The sequence below is a fragment of the Hemiscyllium ocellatum genome, chromosome 46 (assembly GCF_020745735.1).
Source record: "Hemiscyllium ocellatum isolate sHemOce1 chromosome 46, sHemOce1.pat.X.cur, whole genome shotgun sequence".
NCBI lineage: Eukaryota > Metazoa > Chordata > Chondrichthyes > Orectolobiformes > Hemiscylliidae > Hemiscyllium > Hemiscyllium ocellatum.
This window is the reverse complement of record NC_083446.1, coordinates 1,136,618-1,157,152: the sequence shown is the minus strand read 5'-3', so window position 1 is coordinate 1,157,152 and position 20,535 is coordinate 1,136,618. Positions and strand designations below refer to the sequence as shown.

The 20,535-nt window shown below is 47.4% G+C and overlaps 1 protein-coding gene across 3 annotated transcripts in view; it reads right to left on the bottom strand.

Annotated features, from left to right (window-relative positions):
• Positions 1 to 10,660, bottom strand: part of eml3 (EMAP like 3) — a 69,288-nt gene extending 58,628 nt beyond the window's left edge. For 2 of the 3 annotated variants that reach the window (XM_060855790.1, XM_060855791.1), the window contains exon 1: positions 10,383 to 10,660. In XM_060855790.1, the coding sequence (XP_060711773.1) occupies positions 10,383 to 10,395 (13 nt within the window). In that variant the 5' untranslated portion in view covers positions 10,396 to 10,660. The remainder of the gene's footprint in view (positions 1 to 10,382) is intronic. The other variant, XM_060855793.1, reaches the window with a different exon arrangement.
• Positions 10,661 to 20,535: the final 9,875 nt, after the last annotated feature.

Below are 20,535 nucleotides of genomic sequence, written 5' to 3'. Positions count from 1 at the left end.
TCGGTTTCCTCCCATAATCCAAAGAAGTGCAGGTGAGGTGAATTGGCCATGCTAAATTACCCATAGTGTTAGGTGCATTAGTTAGGGGTAAATATAGGGTAGGGGAATGGGTCTGGGTGGGTTACTCTTCGAAAGGTCAGTGTGGACTTGTTGGGCCGAAGGGCCTGTTTCCATACTATAGGTAATCTAATCAAAAAAAAATTGTCCCTGAATCAGCAGAAAACTTCTCATCCCTCTCTCCCCTCACTCTCTCCTTCTCAATTGGCGGTTTCAGACTAGCCACACAGAGGGCATTCTCCCAGTTAGCCATTCGACTTAGGGAGGTTATATCTTGCTCACTGCCTCTTGTGCAGCAGACTCCAGGCCACAGCAATCCTCCATTGAGAGTCAACTCAGGAGCAGGCTGCTAAAGGCTTGGACAACTGGCTCCCGGGTGCTTACTGACCCTGTGAGAAGCATTTCAGGGTTGACAATTAGATCTAAATTAGCTAGGTGGCAAAGAGGAACCGACGCAGCTGCTACGGTGGATCCTCTTCCAGGCAGAATAAATGCTTCTCTCGGGGTGAGGTAGCAGGTTGGCGGTGGGTTTAAAAAGCCACACAACTGGAAGTAGTGCAGGACGGAGCTCTCCCCTGTGTCCTGGGGCTGAAAATAGATGATCTGGGTAGTCGTATATAGCTGGCCGTGCAATCTTGCTGTGCATAAGCGAACAGTTGCATTTCCACGGTTACAACAGTGGCTTCAGTGCAAAACCCCTCAAGTTGCTGGGAACAGCGTTGGAATGTCTCAGGACTCCACAGAAACACGGGCTTTTTCTTCAGGGGGTCTGTGCCTGCCCCACTCACTTGTCAGTGGTTGGTTACAATGATCTGAATATACCGAGTTTGGTTCACTCTCTGTGCTGTCTGGCTGACCCACAGTTAGCTTCAGCTCCCCTTCAATTGGGTACAGTACTGGATCAGGTGGGTAAGAACACTGCCCAGGATTCCTGCTTCCTTCCCACCTATCCACTCTATCCTCCTCTCTGACCTATCATCTTCATCCCCACCCCCATCCACTTATTGTACTCTTTGCTACCTTCTCCCCAGCCCTACCCCTCTCCCATTTATCTCTCCACCCCAGAGGCTCCCTGCTTTCATTCCTTTTGCCCGAAACGTCGATTTTCCTGCTGCTTGGATGCTGCCTGGCCTGCTGTGCTTTTCCAGCACCACACTAATCTAGAATCTGGTAATCTCAATTGAAACGTGGGTCATGCTGGATGGCAAGTGGTGCCTCCAGGAGTCAAACAGCTGGCTGGCCCAACTCCCACTTGTGTAACAAGGGTATCTAAAGGCAGCTGTGGAATAGTGCCCAAGTGAGAGGTGGGAGAGACTGTAGGGACATTAGGAGTGAGGCAGTGACATTAAAGGTGACACAGGTTAGGGCCATAGCTTCTTAAATAATGGACACAGTGAGGAGTAGCCTCCATTGATTTGAGTGAGGCTGTTGAACCAGTTCTAGGGATAACTGGGCCTGCACTCTCTCATATATCGTGACAACGTGTTCCTTGCTATTGAATGATTCTGGTGCATCTGGATCCCAATCATGGTAACAAGAGTTTAAACATTTAATAAATATCATCTCCATCTGCTTTCCAGAGTATGTTTTGTCGCACAATCCTCTATAACAGTTTGAACTGCACTGTGTCAAGTGTTTGTTGAAGACAGATATCGAGTGGGCAGTTTGCAGAAGATGAGAAAGAGATGTGCAGAAGTGTGTTTTGACAGAGAGTCTGAATAGGTTCAGCCTGTTATCAATAAATGAGAGGTGATCTTATTGAAGTGTAAAGATGCTGATGGAATATTACAGGGTGGATGCTGAGAGGATGTTTCCCTTTGTGGGAGAGACTAAAACTGAGGACTTTAAAAATGGGGAGTTTCCCTGTCAAGATGGAGGCCAGGAAGTGTTTTAATCACTTGGAGGGTTGTTATTTTGTGGAATTCACTTCCCCAGTGAGGGGTGAGGACAGGCGCATTCAGTACTTTAAGACAATGAGAGAGAAATGCTTCTCTAAAACAGGAGCCAATAGTTATCGGGGTGATTGTAGAGAAAACTCAAGGGGCTGGGTGGCCTACTTTAACATTCTCTCTTCAAACCTCTCATTATCTATTCCCTACCTCTGGGCCTCCTCTCTATTGCTGTAACCTCCTTCAGCCCCTACACACTCACTATCGCTGTAACCTCCTTCAGCCTCTACACACTCACTATCGCTGTAACCTCCTTCAGCCTCTACACACTCACTATCGCTGTAACCTCCTTCAGCCTCTACACACTCACTATCGCTGTAACCTCCTTCAGCCTCTACACACTCACTATCGCTGTAATCTCCTTCAGCCTCTACACACTCACTATCGCTGTAACCTCCTTCAGCCTCTACACATTCACTATCGCTGTAACCTCCTTCAGCCTCTACACACTCACTATCGCTGTAACCTCCTTCAGCCCCTACACACTCACTATCGCTGTAACCTCCTTCAGCCCCTACACACTCACTATCGCTGTAACCTCCTTCAGCCTCTACACACTCACTATCGCTGTAACCTCCTTCAGCCTCTACACACTCACTATCGCTGTAACCTCCTCCAGTTTCTACACCTCTGCATATCTCTGTAACCTCCTCCAGCCCCCATGACCGTCCCTATCTCTGTAACTTCCTTCCATATATCTGCAGATATCTTGTCCTTCTAGGTGATAGTGGTCGTGGGTTTAGAAAGGGTTGTCTAAGGAGCTTTAGTGAAATCATGCAGTGTATCTTGTAGATGGTAATACTGCGGCTACTCAGTGTCAGTGATGGAGGGAGTGGATGTGGTGCCAAACAAGCAGGCTGCTTTGTCCTGGATGGTTTTAAGTTTCTTTAGTGTTGTTGGAGCTGCACTAATCCAGGCAAGCGGGGATTATTCCATCACATTGCTGATTTGTGCCTTGTCGATGGTGGACAGGCTTTGGGAGTCAGGAGGTGAGTTACTTGCAACATTATTCCTTGCCTCAGACCTGCTCTTGTAGCCATTGTGTTTATGTGACAAGTCTGTTTGAATTCCTGGTCAATGGTAACCACCAGGATGTTGATAGTGGGGACTCAGTTATGGTAATATCATTGAATATTAAAGGAAAACAGTTAGACCCCCACTCCTGACTTTATGATAACAGGGTGAATCATTTATGAAGCAGCTGAAGGTAGTTGGGCTTGAGACACTCCCCTGAGGAACTCCAGCAGAGATATCCTGGAGCTGAGATGACTGACCTTCCACAACCACCACCACCCTCCTATGTATCACGTATGACTCCAACCAGTGGGGAGTTTTCCCCGATACCCATTATTTCCTGTTTTGTTAGGGTTCCTTAATGCTGCACTCAGTCAAATGCAACCTTGCTGTCAAGGGCTGTCACTCTTACCTCATCTCTGGAATTCAACTATTTAGTCCATGTCTGAACCAAGGTTGTAATGAGGTCTGAAGCTGAGTGGCCCTAGTGGAACCCAAACTGGGCATTGCAGAACAGGTTATTGCTGAGCAGTTGCTGCTTGATAGCCCTGTTGGTGACATTTTCCATCATTTTATTGATGATTAAAGCAGACTGATGAGGCTGTAATTGGCCAGGTTGGATTTCTCCTGCTTTTTTGTGTAAAGGACATAGCTGAGCAAATTTCTATATTGTTGGGGAGATGCAAGTGTTGTAGCTGTACTGGACAAGTTTAGGGGAGCAACATGTCCTGGAGCACAATACCATTATCAGAATGTCAGGACCCATACACTTTGCAGTATCCAGTGGCCTCCAACTGTTTCTCAATATCAGAGTGAATCAAATTGGCTGAATTTGTAATGCTGGGACAACTGGAAGAGGCAGAAATGGATCATCCATTTGGTAATTCTGGCTGAAGATTGCTGTGAATGTTTCAGATTCCAGACTGTTGCCAGCTGTAGTCTCAGTTCATCTGCTCCAGAATCTGAAAAAGGGGGAAACAACGAGAATCCCCAGAGTGTCTGCAGAAACCTGGCAAAACGCAGAGTCAATATTTCACAGACTTGGATGCAATTCTCAGTGAGACAAAGAGAACTGTTTCTATCTCTCATCAGATTAGGATATCCCAAAGTGCCTTTCACATGAATGGTCTGGTAAATAGCGAGGAAGAAAGACGCAGACTACAATATAGACTGGCTGGTCAGATCAGCTGAACAGTGGCAAATAGAATTTAATCCTGAAAACTGCAAGGCAATGCATTTTGGGAGGACTAACGAGACAAGAAAGTACATGCTGAATTTGCAGACCCTAGGAAGTACAGAGCATCAGAGGGACCTTGGTATCCACAGATCCTTGAAGGCAGTAGGACAAGTGTATAAGGTGGTTAAGAAGGTATATGGCACACTTGCCTTTATTAATCAAGATATTGAATACAAGAGCAAGGAGGTTATGATGTTAACTTGCCAATGCTGGATTACTGTAGTTCTGGTCACTGTACAATAGGAAGGATATGATTGCACTGAAGGAAGTAGAGGAAATTCACCAGGATACTGCCTGGGCTGCAGTGATTGAGTGATGAAGAGAAACTGGCTAGCTGGGGTTGTTTTCTGCAGATCAGAGAAGGCTGGCCAGGGGACGGGGGCTGATTGAGGTATATAGTGAGTTCTGAGAGGTATAGACCAGGGTAAATACGGAGAAACATTCCCCCTTTAGTAGTGGGGTCAGTATTAAGCTAAGAAGCAGGAGGTTCAGAGGATATTTGAGGTAGAATTATTTACCCAGAGGGTAGGTGGTATTAAAAGGGTATTAGAGGTGTGAACCCTCCCAAGACAAATATTTAGATGAGCAGTTGAAAGGGCAGTGCTGGCCACCTATGGAACAAGCCCTGAGAAATGGGATTTGAATTGGTGGATGTTTGATGACCAGCAAGAACATAATGGACTTAAGGGCCTTTTCTGTGCTGTTAAATGTTAGTGTGGTGCTCCATTAGTACTGACCCTCCAACAGGGCAATGCTGGGACTGGCTTGGTGTTTAAATCTCTGAAGTGTGCTCTCACCTAAACCTTTCCAAGTCAGAGGCGAGAGTGAGAGAGAGTGCTACCCACTGAGCCACAGAGAGATTCACCTAATCACAGGGAGTTGTATATTTTTCCTCTTCTTCCGAATGTCTGCACCTGTTCATATTGTCTGCGACTAACATCTGTTCTCATTGAGTTTCGAAATGTGAGTGACATTTCCAACTTCCTGTTTTTGTGACACATTGTCTTTGCAGAAGAGCAACAATGGATCCTATTGTCAAAATCACTGGATACCCTTTCTCCTTGCATTGAGGCTTCCTCAGTGAATGGCATGTCTGAAGGAGAAGGGATAGCTGATATTCTGTCAAAACTGCCCAATGTATCACATAGTCTAAATGGTGCTATGGGAGTCCAGGCTAACAGTTCAGACAAGCCTCTCCCACTCTCTCTCACCATCAACCCCCAACCCCCTATCCTTCTATTTCCAGCTCTCTCATGCATTTATCCAGCTGACCTCCCCCCCCCCAAAAAAAACCATTTTGATATGATTTCCTTTGAGCCCTCCCTGTGGGAGCAAATCACATATTCTCCCCACTCTCTGGGGCCAGGACGTTTCTCCTGAATTCTGCACTGGATTTATTCAGCTCTGCCTGTGATTGATATCCCCCGGTTCTGGTCTCCCCTGCTATTAAAAGTGGTAAAGGAGATCCAGAGAGTTCAGAGCCAAAGAGAAAGCAAAACAGTTGAAATGAAATGAGGATTTGTGGGTGAAAGTGTGTGCCTGTATATACGTGTGTGTGTGTCTGCATGTCTATGCATGCATATCTGTGCTTGTGTGTTCATGCAGGTGCCTGTAAGAGAGAGAGAGAGAGAGAGAGAGAGTGTGTCTGTCTGTATCTTTGTGTGAGTGTGTCAGCAGTGCCACTTGCAGAGCCTCCTGACTCTCTAACCTGGCCAACATTCCTGCTCCAGTCTGCTTCGTGCTGGGAAATGGAGGACAGGCTAGCACAGTGACCTCATACTTGCTGTAACTGATCTGCATTCCGTATTTCAGATTATAACAATAAATTGCATTTATCTAGTGCCTTGGTCTAACAGCATCCTGAGAATAAATGCTGTCCACAAGATAGGTACAAGAGGCAACCTGTGACTGAGGGACCCAGGCCATAGGAGAGTATCCTAGTCAGTGAGGGAAGGAAAACTTCCTCCAATACACAGCAATCAGCAAACCTGGAGCAGCACTTCATCCGATTCCCCACAGCTCCAAATCATCACCAAAGCTAACTCTCCACAGTCACCCAAATAAACATAAGTCTTTGACTCAGTTAACAAAACACAAGGAGAAAGTAAGGACTGCAGATGCTGGAGATCAGAGCTGAAAATGTGTTGCTAGAAAAGTGCAGCTGGTCAGACAGCATCCAAAGAGCAGGAGATTCGACGTTTCAGGCACGGAAGAAGGCCTCATGCCCAAAATGTCAATTCTCCTGTTCTTTGGATGCTGCCTGACCTGCTGCACTTTTCCAGCAACACATTTTCAGCTCGGTTAACAACACTCCAAGCACAATAGATTGAGTGAATCACATTGTAAGGCAGGGTAGTGGGTTCCATGTCTGCACAGGGTGTTAAAATGAGTCTGTAAGCACAGGGGTGTACTAGGTGAACGTAAGTCACTGAGGTTGTGGACAGCAGAGTTTTGGTCAAATTGTAGTTATCACAGCAAGTTCTGTCAGGTACCACAAGTTTATCTATCAGTGCCTCGTACTGTCGAATAGAAAGCTGGTCAGTACAAGTGTGACACTACATCAAAAGTGACCGGACACACAGAGTTCTCTTAACGGGACTGAAAGACAGACTGAAAGACATAATAGCTGTATGCACAGGATATTCTACAGGCCAGAGCACCTCCTGTTATCTTTCCACCTTGCTGTCAAATTGATGTTTTCAAATTCTCACATTCGATTTTTCCACAACATAAGGCAAAGTTTCAGAGAAAAAAAAAATCTGTATTTCACCAAAGTTCACCACCACAGGATGCGTCAAAGCACCTTAGCTGCCAAATACATCATTTCTCAAAATATGAGTTATGACACCACAAGATCCAACGGAGACAGAAAAATGATAATCACTACCATTCTGTTTACACGTTGGGGTGGCGATAGAGGGGGTGGCAGAGACACGACCACACCTATACCAGACCCCACAACACCAGCTGTGGGATCATTCATTTCCCTCAGCACTGACCCTCCGACACTGCAGCACTCCCTCAGTACCGACCCTCCACCAGTGCTGCGCTCTCTCAGAGTTGATCCTCCGACAATGCGGGGCTCCTTCAGCACTGACCCTCCAACAGTGTGGTGCTCCCTCAGCTCTGATCCTTTGAAGGTGCGGCACTCCCTGAGCACTGACCATCTGATTGTGTAACACTCCCTCAGCGCCAACAATGCAACACTCACTCAGCACTGACCCCGTGATGGTGCATTACTCCCTCAGCACTGATACTTCAACACTGCTGCATTCCCTCAACACTGATCCTCAGACAAAACAGCAATCCCTCAGCACTGACCCTCTGATGGTGCAACACACCCTCAGCTCCGACCCTCCGAAAGTATGGTTCTCCCTCAGCTCTGACCACGAGGAGATCCTCAACGCCAACCCTCCAATAGTGCGGCACTCCCTCAGCGCCGGCCCTCCGACAGTGCGGCACTCCCTCAGCGCCGACCCTCCGACAGTGCGGCATTCCCGCAGCGCCGACCCTCCGACAGTGCCTACTCCCTCAACACTGACCTTCCGACAGTGCGGCACTCCCTCAGCACTGACTCTCTGACAGTGCGGCACTCCCTCAGCACTGATTCTCTGACAGGGCCCACTCCCTCAGCACTGACCCTCCAACAGTGCGGCACTCCCTCAGCACCGACTCCGACAGTGCGGCACTCCCTCAGCACTGATCCTCCGACAGTGCGGCACTCCCTCAGCACTGACCCTCCGACAGTGCCCACTCCCTCAGCACTGACCCTCCGACAGTGCGGCACTCCCTCAGCACTGACCCTCCGACAGTGCGGCACTCCCTCAGCACTGACCCTCCGACAGTGCGGCACTCCCTCAGCACTGACCCTCCGACAGTGCGGCACTCCCTCAGCACTGACCCTCCGACAGTGCGGCACTCCCTCAGCACTGACCCTCCGACAGTGCGGCACTCCCTCAGCACTGACCCTCCGACAGTGCGGCACTCCCTCAGCACTGACCCTCCGACAGTGCGGCACTCCCTCAGCACTGACCCTCCGACAGTGCGGCACTCCCTCAGCACTGACCCTTCGACAGTGCGGCACTCCCTCAGCACTGACCCTTCGACAGTGCCCCCTCCCTCAGCACTGACCCTCCGACAGTGCAGCACTCCCTCAGCACTGACCCTCCGACAGTGCAGCACTCCCTCAGCACTGACCCTCCGACAGTGCCCACTCCCTCAGCACTGACCCTCCAACAGTGCGGCACTCCCTCAGCACTGACCCTCCAACAGTGCAGCACCCCCTCAGCACTGATTCTCTGACAGGGCCCACTCCCTCAGCACTGACCCTCCAACAGTGCGGCACTCCCTCAGCACCGACTCCGACAGTGCGGCACTCCCTCAGCACTGACCCTCCGACAGTGCGGCACTCCCTCAGCACTGACCCTCCGACAGTGCCCACTCCCTCAGCACTGATTCTCCGACAGTGCGGCACTCCCTCAGCACTGACCCTCCGACAGTGCGGCACTCCCTCAGCACTGACCCTCCGACAGTGCGGCACTCCCTCAGCACTGACCCTCCGACAGTGCGGCACTCCCTCAGCACTGACCCTCCGACAGTGCGGCACTCCCTCAGCACTGACCCTCCGACAGTGCGGCACTCCCTCAGCACTGACCCTCCGACAGTGCGGCACTCCCTCAGCACTGACCCTTCGACAGTGCCCCCTCCCTCAGCACTGACCCTCCGACAGTGCAGCACTCCCTCAGCACTGACCCTCCGACAGTGCAGCACTCCCTCAGCACTGACCCTCCGACAGTGCCCACTCCCTCAGCACTTGACCCTCCGACAGTGCCCACTCCCTCAGCACTGACCCTCCAACAGTGCGGCACTCCCTCAGCACTGACCCTCCAACAGTGCAGCACCCCCTCAGCACTGACCCTCCAACAGTGCCCACTCCCTCAGCACTGACCCTCCGACAGTGCCCACTCCCTCAGCACTGACCCTCCGACAGTGCCCACTCCCTCAGCACTGAACCTCCGACAGTGCAGCACTCCCTCAGCACTGAACCTCCGACAGTGCAGCACTCCCTCAGCACTGACCCTCCGACAGTGCCCACTCCCTCAGCACTGACCCTCCGACAGTGCAGCACTCCCTCAGCACTGACCCTCCGACAGTGCAGCACTCCCTCAGCACTGACCCTCCGACAGTGCCCACTCCCTCAGCACTGACCCTCCGACAGTGCAGCACTCCCTCAGCACTGACCCTCCGACAGTGCCCACTCCCTCAGCACTGACCCTCCGATAGTGCAGCACTCCCTCAGCTCCGACCCTCCGACAGTGCAGCACTCCCTCAGCACTGACCCTCCGACAGTGCCCACTCCCTCAGCACTGACCCTCCGACAGTGCCCACTCCCTCAGCACTGACCCTCCGACAGTGCAGCACTCCCTCAGCACTGACCCTCCGACAGTGCAGCACTCCCTCAGCACTGACCCTCCGACAGTGCCCACTCCCTCAGCACTGACCCTCCGACAGTGCAGCACTCCCTCAGCACTGACCCTCCGACAGTGCCCACTCCCTCAGCACTGACCCTCCGACAGTGCAGCACTCCCTCAGCACTGACCCTCCGACAGTGCCCACTCCCTCAGCACTGACCCTCCGACAGTGCAGCACTCCCTCAGCACTGACCCTCCGACAGTGCCCACTCCCTCAGCACTGACCCTCCGACAGTGCAGCACTCCCTGTGTGTTAAAGCATTGATTGCTGTTGGTGCTAACGTGAGGTTAAAGTGCAGAGCTTGCTGTGTGTTCGCAATCAGAGCCTCTGAATCAGGGGCTTTGACAGGTCTGAATACCGAGAGTTAGGAATGTTGGGGAAGGTGGCTGGGGGAGGGAAGAGGGCGAGTGACCCTCTGGAAAGAAAGGAAGCGACAGTAATTCAGAGAATGCAACTGACTTCAAGTCAAATTAAAAGTTGTTTTGACCCGCCCAGGAACAGGAATCGCGGTGGCTCCGTCTCCTGACGGAGGGAGGGTGTGCTGCAGTCGGGGTTCGGGGGGTGGGGGGGTTCTCTGGATCAGGGACGTGAGGCTGGGGCGGGGGGGCTGAAGCTCGGAGAAAGTCTGCACGGAGTCCCCCCCCCTCACTCACCCAGACTGTCCATAGCAAGCGCCAGGAGTTCCGTGTCTCTGTCAGGCACCGCTCACTGCCCGTCCACATTGGCAACTCCGGGGAACAGGAAGATCCCAGTGAAACTGATGAAAGGCACCGTACCGCCGCCCAATCAGCAGCACGGCCCGCAGCCCATGTGATAGACACAGCCACAAACACCGAGACAGAAAGACACAACTCAGAGCTGAGGCTGGAGATAGCAAACAGCCGGCTCACTGAGGGGGGAGAGGAGAATCAGTGCCGACTCTTCCTTCCCTCACTAACTCTCACCTCACTCTCCCTTCTCCTCCCCCCCCTCCACTACTCCTCCCCCTCTCTCTCCTTCCCCACCCCTTTCTATCCTTCCAACCTGTTCTCCTTCCATGACTATACCTCCCCCTCCACTATCCTTCCCACCCCCACTCATCCCCTCACTATCCATCTTCTCACAACCCTCAAATCATCCACTGTTCCCCCCACCTCATGCTCCCTCTGCCTTACTCCCAGCACTCATTCCTTACCTGTCCTCCCTTCACATTTGATCCCTGCCCTCATCCACCCCCTTATCTTGTCCTCACTCACTTCTCCCCTCACTTACCTAACACCCTCTTTCTTCTCCCTTTCACCTCCATTCCCCTCCCCTCCCTGAAAAGTCTGAAAGCAGATAAATCACCAGGATCAGATGGTCCATGCCCCAGGTTTCTGCAGAAGATGATGGAGATATTGGTGGTAGTCTTTTAGGAATCACTGAGGTCAGGGATGGTCCCAGAGGATTGGAAAATGGTTAATCTAATACCCATGTTTAAGAAGAGAGGAGGTTCAGACATTGGCAAACGATAGTCTGGTTAGCTTGACCTTGAACATTGGTAAGATTTTAGAATCCATTTTTAAGGGTGAGATTGTGGAGTACTTGAAAGTAAAATTGGACTGAGTCAGCAGTTTGTCAAGAGGAGGTCATGCATGATAAATCTGTTAGAACTATTTGAGGAGGTCACAAGCAAGTTAAACAAAGGAGATCCAATGGTCATAGAGTCATGGAGATGTGCAGCATCTTTGGTCCAACTCGTCCAGTTATTTTAACCTAATCTAGTCCCATTTACCAGCTTTTGGCCCATATCTGTCTAAACCCTTCCTATTCATACACACATCCAGATCCCTTTTCAATGTTGTAATTGTACCAGCCTTTGGTAGCTCATTTTATACATGCACCACCTTCTATGTGAAAATGTTACCCGTTAGGTCCCTTTTAAATATTTCCCTTTCACTTTAAACCTATGCCCTCTAATTTTGGAACCCACTAGCCTGCAGAAAAGACCTTGGCTGTTCACTCAATCCATGCCCATTATGACCTTATAAACTTCTATAAGGTCAGCTCTCAGACTTCAACACACAGGGAATATAGCCCCAGCCTATTCAGCCTCTTCCTTTAGCTCAAACCCCCCAAACCTGGCAATATCTTTGTAAATCTTTTCTGAACCCTTTGAAGTTTCACAACATCTTTCCTACAGTATGGTGACCAGGGTGGCGCAGTGGTTAGCACTGCTGGTTTACAGTGCCAAGGATCCAGATTCGATTCCAGCCTTGGGTGACTGTCCGTGTGGAGTTTGCACATTCTCCCTGTGTCTGCGAAGGTTTCCTCCCACTGTCCAAAGATGTATAGGTTAGGTGAATTGGCCATGCTAAATTGCCCATAGCGTTAGGTGCATTAGTCAGAGGGAAATGGGTCTGGGTGGGTTACTCTTTGCAGGGTCGGTGTGGACTTGTTGGGCTGAATGGCCTGTTTCCACACTGTAGGGAATCTAATCTGAACACAGTATTCCAAAAGTGATCTAACTGATGTCCTGTACAGCTGCAACACAACCTTCCATGATCTATTTTGACTTCCAAAAGGTCTTTGACAAGGTGCAGTTCAGCAAGTTGCTAAATAAGATAGGAGCCCACGGTGTTGGGACAGGTTTAGGCATGGATAAAGGATTGGCTCACTGGCAGAAAGCAGAGAGTGAGGATAAAGGCATTTTTTTCAGGATAGCAGCCAATGACTAGTGGAATTCTGTAGAATTCAGTGTTGGGATCGAAACTATTCATGTTATACATTAATGATCTGATCAAAGGGACTGAGGGCTTTGTTGCTTAGTTTGCAGATGACACAAAGATAGGTGGAAGGGAGGTAGTGTTGAACAATTGGGGAGGCTGCAGAAGGATTTGGACAGTCTAGGGGATGGAATACAATGTGGCAAAGTTATACATTTTGGTAGGAAGATTAGAGGTGTACACTACTTTATAAATGGGGAAAGGCTTCAGAAATCTGAAGCACAAATGGACTTGGAAGTCCTAATTCAGGATTCTCTTAAGGTTAACATACCGGTTCATTTGGCAGTTAGGAAGGCAAATGCAATGTTAACATTCATTTCAAGAAGGCTAGAATAGAGGAGCAGAGATGTACTGCTGAGGCTGTGTAAGGCTCTGATCAGATTGCATTTGAAATATTGTGAGCAGTTTGGGCTCTATCTCAGAAAGGATGTGCTGGCATTGGAGGGGGTGGCCAGAGGAGGTTTACAAGAATGATCCCAGGTTGAAGTATTGTCATATGAGGAGTGGTTGAGGACTGTGGGTCTATACGTGATGGAGTTTAGAAGGATGAGGGGTATTGGATTGAAACTTACAGAATATTGAAAGGCCTGGGTAGTGTGAATGTAGAGATGTTTCCACTAGTAGTAGAATCTTTGGTGAATCTCTGCAGTACATCTCATGGATCGTAGCACTGAATGTTGATGGTGGTGGAGGCAGGCTGCTTTGTCCTGAGTGGTGTTCAAGTTTCTTCAGTGTTGTTGGAGATGCACCAGCCAGGTAAATGAGTCAGTTTTAATGGTTCACTTCATACAATTGAATGGCTCAGGTGATTCTTTTAATGATTTGTTAATGGGACAGGAGATGCAGGTCCTATACATTCCCCAGGACTTCAATGTCTTGTTGGTTTGGCAAACCTTTCTGCCTAATGGATTAGAATGGTGAATGTACCATACTGCAATTTAGGTAGGTGTCTTGGGCTGTGATCTCATGTTTCTTTTAGATGTTGTGTTTTGAATGTCTGTTTTTAAAAGTTCAATTCATGTTCCCAGCTGATGAATTAAAAAGAAATAATGCTTCATCTAAAATCCATGTGATTTCCCTTAACTAATGTTACTGTTCTGAGTTAGGATTATGAGCAGTGAAGAGATATCTCTTCTTGACCCATGTCATTGGTCACAACAAAAAGGGAAGTGTTGTTGAGAACTACCAACATATCTAGTAACAAATAAAGAACTGCAAACCTTTCTCAATTTTGGTGTAAGGTTTATTAACCAGGTTTAAATTGCATCAATATTTATATCGGAACAGGAGTAGGCCATACAGCCCTGAGCCTGTTCCATCATTCAATGAGGACACACATGAACATGTGCAGACTCATTGCCTGGGGATAAAAATATAACATTCTGTAGTGTATTAAATGTAACTTTGCAAGCAGGTTATTGGTACTGGGATGACTTCCTGGATCAGTTAAGCTGGCTGACTTCACTTTCCAGTGAAGGAAGTGTTGATTTGGAATTCTCCTTTAGGAATCCACCATTTGTGGGGATGCAGCTTTCCAGTGAGTTTTCAACTTTGATGAGAGGTAATTCAGAGAAAGGTGTTACTCCTGAGGCAAGTTATCTCAAAGAGTGCGAGAGTGGAGGGTCCAGAGCCAATCCCCAACACTTAAAACAAATGGCAGAGAGGACAACTCTGGGACAATGAATAACGCTTAACTGAGAAAAGGAGATAAGGACCCTGTGCTTGTGAGACATGCAAGAGGAAGCAAAGACAGCTGGTTCATAAAGAGCAGAATTTGTTCTGTCCCTCTTTTGATTGACTAAGTGATTTGAAGGGTATATTTCAGAAATACATTTTTAAAAGATTAAACATCCAAATGGATTAATGACACAGATTAGAGATGGGTGTGCAGGCAAATGTATTGCAGCTGTAGTATGTGGGAGCTGGTGTAATCCACATCTGTAACTAGTGATGGCTGCTCAAGGAATTTTGGTACAAAGCTGATGAACTGGAGTCCAAGCTGCAGACACTGAGACACTTCAGAGAGGGGGATAGTTACCTGGACACTGTGCTTCAGAAGGCAGTCACAGCTTTTAGGTTAATTCCAGAAAATCTGTTCCATGGGCAGGAATGGGTGGGTGTGACTGTGAGTGAGGCAGTTTTGGGGATCTGAATTTAGCTTTGCAGCTGTTTCAGTTAGTGTCTCTGTCCATTCAGTACCTCTCTAGGCTGGAGAGGAACTTTGAGTGGGAGGGGAAAGATCCAGTAGTTGTGGACCATGTGGATAACAGCAGCACAGGTAGGACTAGGAAATATTTAGCTAGGGATTTTAAGCAGTTCAGGGCTAAATTAAAAACCAGGACCACAGAGATGCGAACAGGGGGATTGAGTTTTAGAGTCGTGAAATCTTGTTGCAGCTCTATAAAACTTTGGTTAGACCGCACTTGGAATACTGCGTCCAGTTCTGGTTGCCCTATTATAGGAAAGATGTGGATGCTTTGGAGAGGGTTCAGAGGAGGTTTACCAGGATGCTGCCTGGACTGGAGGGCTTATCTTACAAAGAGAGGTTGACTGAGCTCGGACTTTTTTCATTGGAGAAAAGGAGGAGGAGAGGGGACCTAATTGAGGTATACAAGATAATGAGAGGCATAGATAGAGTCGATAGCCAGAGACTATTTCCCAGGGCAGAAATGACTAACACGAGGGGTCATAGTTTTAAGCTGGTTGGAGGAAAGTATAGAGGGGATGTCAGAGACGGTTTCTTTACACAGAGAGTTGTGAGAGCATGGAATGCGTTGCCAGCAGCAGTTGTGGAAGCAGGGTCATTGGGGACATTTAAGAGACTGCTGGACATGCATACGGTCACAGACATTTGAGGGTGCATACATGAGGATCAGTGGTCGGCACAACATGGTGGGCTGAAGGGCCTGTTCTGTGCTGTACTGTTCTATGTTCTACGTTCTAATCTCAGGATTACTACCTAAATCACATGCAAATTGGTGTACAGTAAATAAAATCAGAGAGATAAGTGCCTGGCTCAAAGATTAGCATGGGAGAAATGGATTCCATTTTATGGGTCGCTGGCACAAGTACTGGGGAAACAAACAGCCATTCCAAAGGGCAAATTTCATCTAAGTCATCCTGGGATCAATGTCCTGGAGAATTGTACAGCAAGGCTTGTAGGTCAGGCTTTAAACTAATTAGTGGAGTGAGGGTTCAATTGAAGGGAAGTTTTTAAATGTGAAAAAAAAAGCCTTTAGAGAGAGGTGGGCACTGCGAGGAATACAGTGCTTTATTTCCCCCTCCAACTCCATTTTGATTTAGCCTGTTCCTGCTCTCCCTACCCCTCCCCTTCACTTCTGATGGGTCACATTGCCCATAATGGTAATATTGAAATGGCTACACGGGTATTTTATTGTTGGTAGATAGTTGTTAAAAAATGGAAAAAAAAATTACGATGATTTTAGTGGTGAGAAGGTCACTCAGTTGTTTTGTGATGGAAAGGTCACTCGGTTTTGTGTGGCTACACTTCGGGGTATGAAAAGAAAAGAAACAAATCTGAAAAAGAAATGAGAGCAGAGATGCAGGATTGTGAAGAGTGAATGATACTTTGATTATCAAGAAGGGGCAGAAAGTATAAGCAGAGACTGCAGCCAAGATTATAACTAGAGTGTATAATAATGATAAAAGTCCTTAATTTGAATGCACGCTGCATTTTTTTTATCAAGATGGATGAGTTAATAGTACAAACAGAAATAAATGAATATGAATAGACACACGGCAGCAAGGTGACTAAGACTGGGAACTCTATATTCAAGGGTATTTGTTGTTCCGAAAGAATAGGCATAAAAGGAGAAATTGAGGTCTGCAGATGCTGAAGAGTCAGAGTCACAAAGTGTGGCACTGGAAAAGCACAGCAAGTTAGGAAGCATCTGAGGAGCAGGAGAGTAGACGTTTCAGGCAAAAGCCCTTCATCAGAAAGAAAAGGAGGTGGGGAAGCTTTATTAATAAAGGATGATGTCAGTGCAGAAGTGAGTAGTGATATCATAAAGTCATACAGCGCAGAAACAAACCCTTCGGTTCAACCAGTCCACGTCGAACATAATCCCAAACAAAACTAGTCCCAACTGCCTGCTCCTGGTCCATATCCTCTAAACATTTTCTATTCGTGTACTTATTTAAATGTCTTTTAAACATTGTAATTGTGTCCACATCCACCACTTCTTCAGGAAGTTCATTCCACATGCAAACCACTCTCTGTGTAAAAAAATTACCCCTCATGTTTTTTTAAAATCTCTCTCCTCTCACATTATAAATGTGTCCCCTAGTCTTGAAATTCCCCTATCCAAGGGAAAAGACACCTGCCATTAACCCTATCTATACCACTGATGATTTTATAAATTCCGATATGGTCACCTCTCAATCTCCTACATTTCAGTAAAAGAAATCCCAGCCTAAACATCCTTTTTTTGTATAACTCAAACCTTCCACACCTGGCAACATCTTCGTAAATCTCTTCCAAATCCTCTCCAGCTTAATAACATCCTTCCCACAAAGTTTGTGAGAAGATTTGTAGCTCGGGTGCTCGTTGTTATGGTTCTGTTCGCTGAGCTGGGAATTTGTGTTGCAGACGTTTCGTCCCCTGTCTAGGTGACATCCTCAGTGTTTGGGAGCCTCCTGTGAAGCACTTCTGTGTTGTTTCCTCCAGCATTTATAGTGGTTTTTCTCTGCCACTTCCAGTTGTCAGTTCCAGCTGTCCGCTGTGAGTTCAAAAATCAAGTGTCATCAATTCAAGCAAAGTGGCAGAAGGATTAGAGTGGACTCTCTGGACCCAGAGTACCTAGGTGTCTGGAATTCACTGCCTGAGTGGTGGTTGAGATAGAGACCCTAAACTCTTTAAGAATTAACCTGGCTCTGCACCTTTAGTCTGTAAGACACAGGGTTATGGGCCATGTGCAAAATGTTGGATTAGAACGGGCATCTGGGTGTCTTCGGGTCAGCAGGGACAAGATGGGTTAAGTGGCCCCCTCTTGTGCTGTATCATTTCTATGGCTTTATGGATCAGGCCAAGGGTCTAAATTGTTTACCGTCGATATGAATGATTTGGAGGAGGGGGAGAGTATAATGTATCCATATTTGTTGATGATACAAAATTTACAGGTGGCATGGGGCCCAGTGGTTAGCACTGGTGCCTCACAGCACGAGGGATCCGGGTTCGATTCCAGCCTCGGGTGACTGTCTGTTTGGAGTTTGCACATTCTCCCTGTGTCTGCGTGGGTTTCCTCCCACAATCCAAAAGATGTGCAGGTTAGGTGAATTGGTTATGCTAAATTGCCCATAGTGCTCGGTGCATTAGTCAGAGGGAAATGGGTCTGGGTGGGTTACTCTTCGGAGGGTTGGTATGGTGTGGACTTGTTGGGCCAAGACGCCTGTTTCCACACTGTAGGGATTCAGTGAAAAAATAAGGAGGACACATTGTGATTAGGACATAAGAAATTTACAGGGAGATATAGATAGAATGAGTGAGTTGGCAAAAACTTGGCAGTTGGAGTTCAGCGTGGGAAACTATGAGGTAATAGAAGAGTCAAAAAGCAGACTATTATTTAAATGGAGAGAAAGTGGAGCAAGTACAGAAAGGGGTCTGGGTGTTCTTGTACATGATACACAAGTTAGCAGGTAAGCGCAGCAAATAATGGAGGCGGCAAATTAAAATTTGGCCATTATTATTAGAAGGGTTGGAGTTTAAAAACAGGGAAGTCTTGTTACAGTTGCATATGGTTTTGGTGAAGTCATGCCTGGAGCACTGTGAACAGTTTTGGTCACTACTTGACAGAGATACACTGGCATTGCAGGCTATTCAAAAGAAATTCACCAGGCTGATTGCTGGGTTGAAAGGGCAGACGTAACAAGAACAGCTAAACAGGTGAGGCCTTTAGTGTTTAAAGTTTAGAAGAATGAGGGGGATTTGACAGGGTAGATGTTGAGAAGATGTTTCCCCTTGTAAGGAGGGGAATTGTGAACCAGGGGACATAGTTTTACAGAATGACTGGATACTCATTTAAAACAGAGTCGTCTCCCAGAGGGTAGTGATTGTGTAGAATTCTCTAGCCCAAACAGCTGTGGAGGCTAGATCATTGCATTCCACAAGTACTTAAAGAAGAGACAGATTTTTGAAATATTGAGGAGTTGAGGGTAATATTTGAGGCCTAGGGCACAGCAGTCATGGTTTTACAGATTGATGAGACGGGCACGAGTGGCTTTCCTATCCTGTAAGTGAGTGTTTCGAATGAAGCAGCTTAGGTTTCTTGCTAAGGTGACGTCTTCCCCTGCTGCTGACAGTCATCATCACTTTGCAAAGTGTTTTTTCCAACAAGCTCAGGACCTAGTTTTATATACAGTCAATGACAGTCAAAAGAAATATTTCAGAAATATGCCACCTCACTGGGTGGATGCGCTGGAAATTGAGCCCAGAGTCGTCACAATGTTCACAGTTTTATAAAGTAAACAAAGTTCCCTGATTTACTTGATGATCAGTCCCAAATTGGCAAAAACATGGAGCAGGTTTCTGTACTGAATACGAATCACTATTTACCACAGTAATTAATCTCTAGCTCCAGATAAATCCTCAGCATATGTAATACCACTAAGTAAAACTCTATTCCCTTGTAAAGTCCCTCTTACACACTAACAGACAAGCAAACAGACTGGGTAAAATAGCTTATGGACAGAGGGGAAGCTTTGGAAAGGCAGCAAAGTCTTTGTTTTCAAGTCCAGTTGTTGAGATGACCTTTCTGACTCTTCTGTTAGCCAGCACATTGCTTCAGTCATCATACCCCAGATACTTCCACAGGTTGGTAAGAGCCATAGGTGACTGGTTCACTTGGAAGAAGAAAGGTCGCTGACTTATCAGTTAAAAGTCAGTTTACAACAACAGCTGAAGAAAAGAAACGTTGGTTTTCTTCAAGCTTTCAGTGAGTTTTGACTGCAGAGAACAGAGAAACAGCTTTCCAGGTGGCAAACACTTCTCTCTCTCTTTCTCTCTCTCTCTCTCTCAGAAATCATTTTCCTGGTTCCTGTGTCCAAGCTGTTCAGTTACCTGAGAACCAATCACATGGTTGTTAGTAGGGAAAAAGGTCTCTATCACTGCTACTAGTCACCAGTCCATAGGCCAATTGTTGCCAACAAAATTGGCATCTGTATACTCTTCAGCTCCAAATCTCCTGCAACTCAAAAACTCCAGCCACTGGCTTTAAGACAGTTCTTTCTCAAGATAAATAAAATGAAGCAATCCTTACAGAAAGCATACTTTAATGACATTCCAAAAATCTGGCCTTTTCCCATATAGCTGTGTGTGAGATCTTGCTGTGTATAAATTGGCTCCCCTGCTTCCTAAACTACACCAGTGATAGATTTCAGGAGACAGCTTTGTTGGTAGTGTTGAGCTCTGGTGATGGTGCTGGTTTAGATTGCAGCCGTGCTGTACACACGACAGCAGCAGTATGATGAAATTCAGTATTGAAAGTGCAGTCGAGAGAGAGATTGCCTGACTGGTACAGAACCAAAGCAACCACAAAGACTCCTGAATCCACTGGGAGCGCCAGAAAGACAATCCAACACGCCCAAAGGGAGTAGGCTCTGAGCGGTGGGAAAATAGAGGAGTGGGTGGATTGTAATTAAGGTATTGACACACAAGACAACACAAATCTTGTTGCACATCAGTAGGAGTGGATTCACACAGCATTGGCCCTAATGACATGCTGGCATTGACACTGAAGACTTGTGCTCCAGAACTAGCTACTCCCCTTGTCAAGCTGGTCCAGTACAGTGGCATTAACCCACCAATGTGGAAAATTGTCCAGGTATGCCGTGTACACTAAAAGCAGGACAATCCAACCTGGCTAATTACCATCCCATCAGTCTACTCTCAACCATCAGTAAAGTGTTGGAAGTTGTCATCAACAGTGCGATCAAGTAGCACCTGCTCAGCAACAAGCTGCTCAGTGACACCCAGTTTGGGTTCTGCCAGGGCCACTCAGCTCCTGACCTCATTACAACCTTGGTCTAAACATGAACAAAAGAGCTG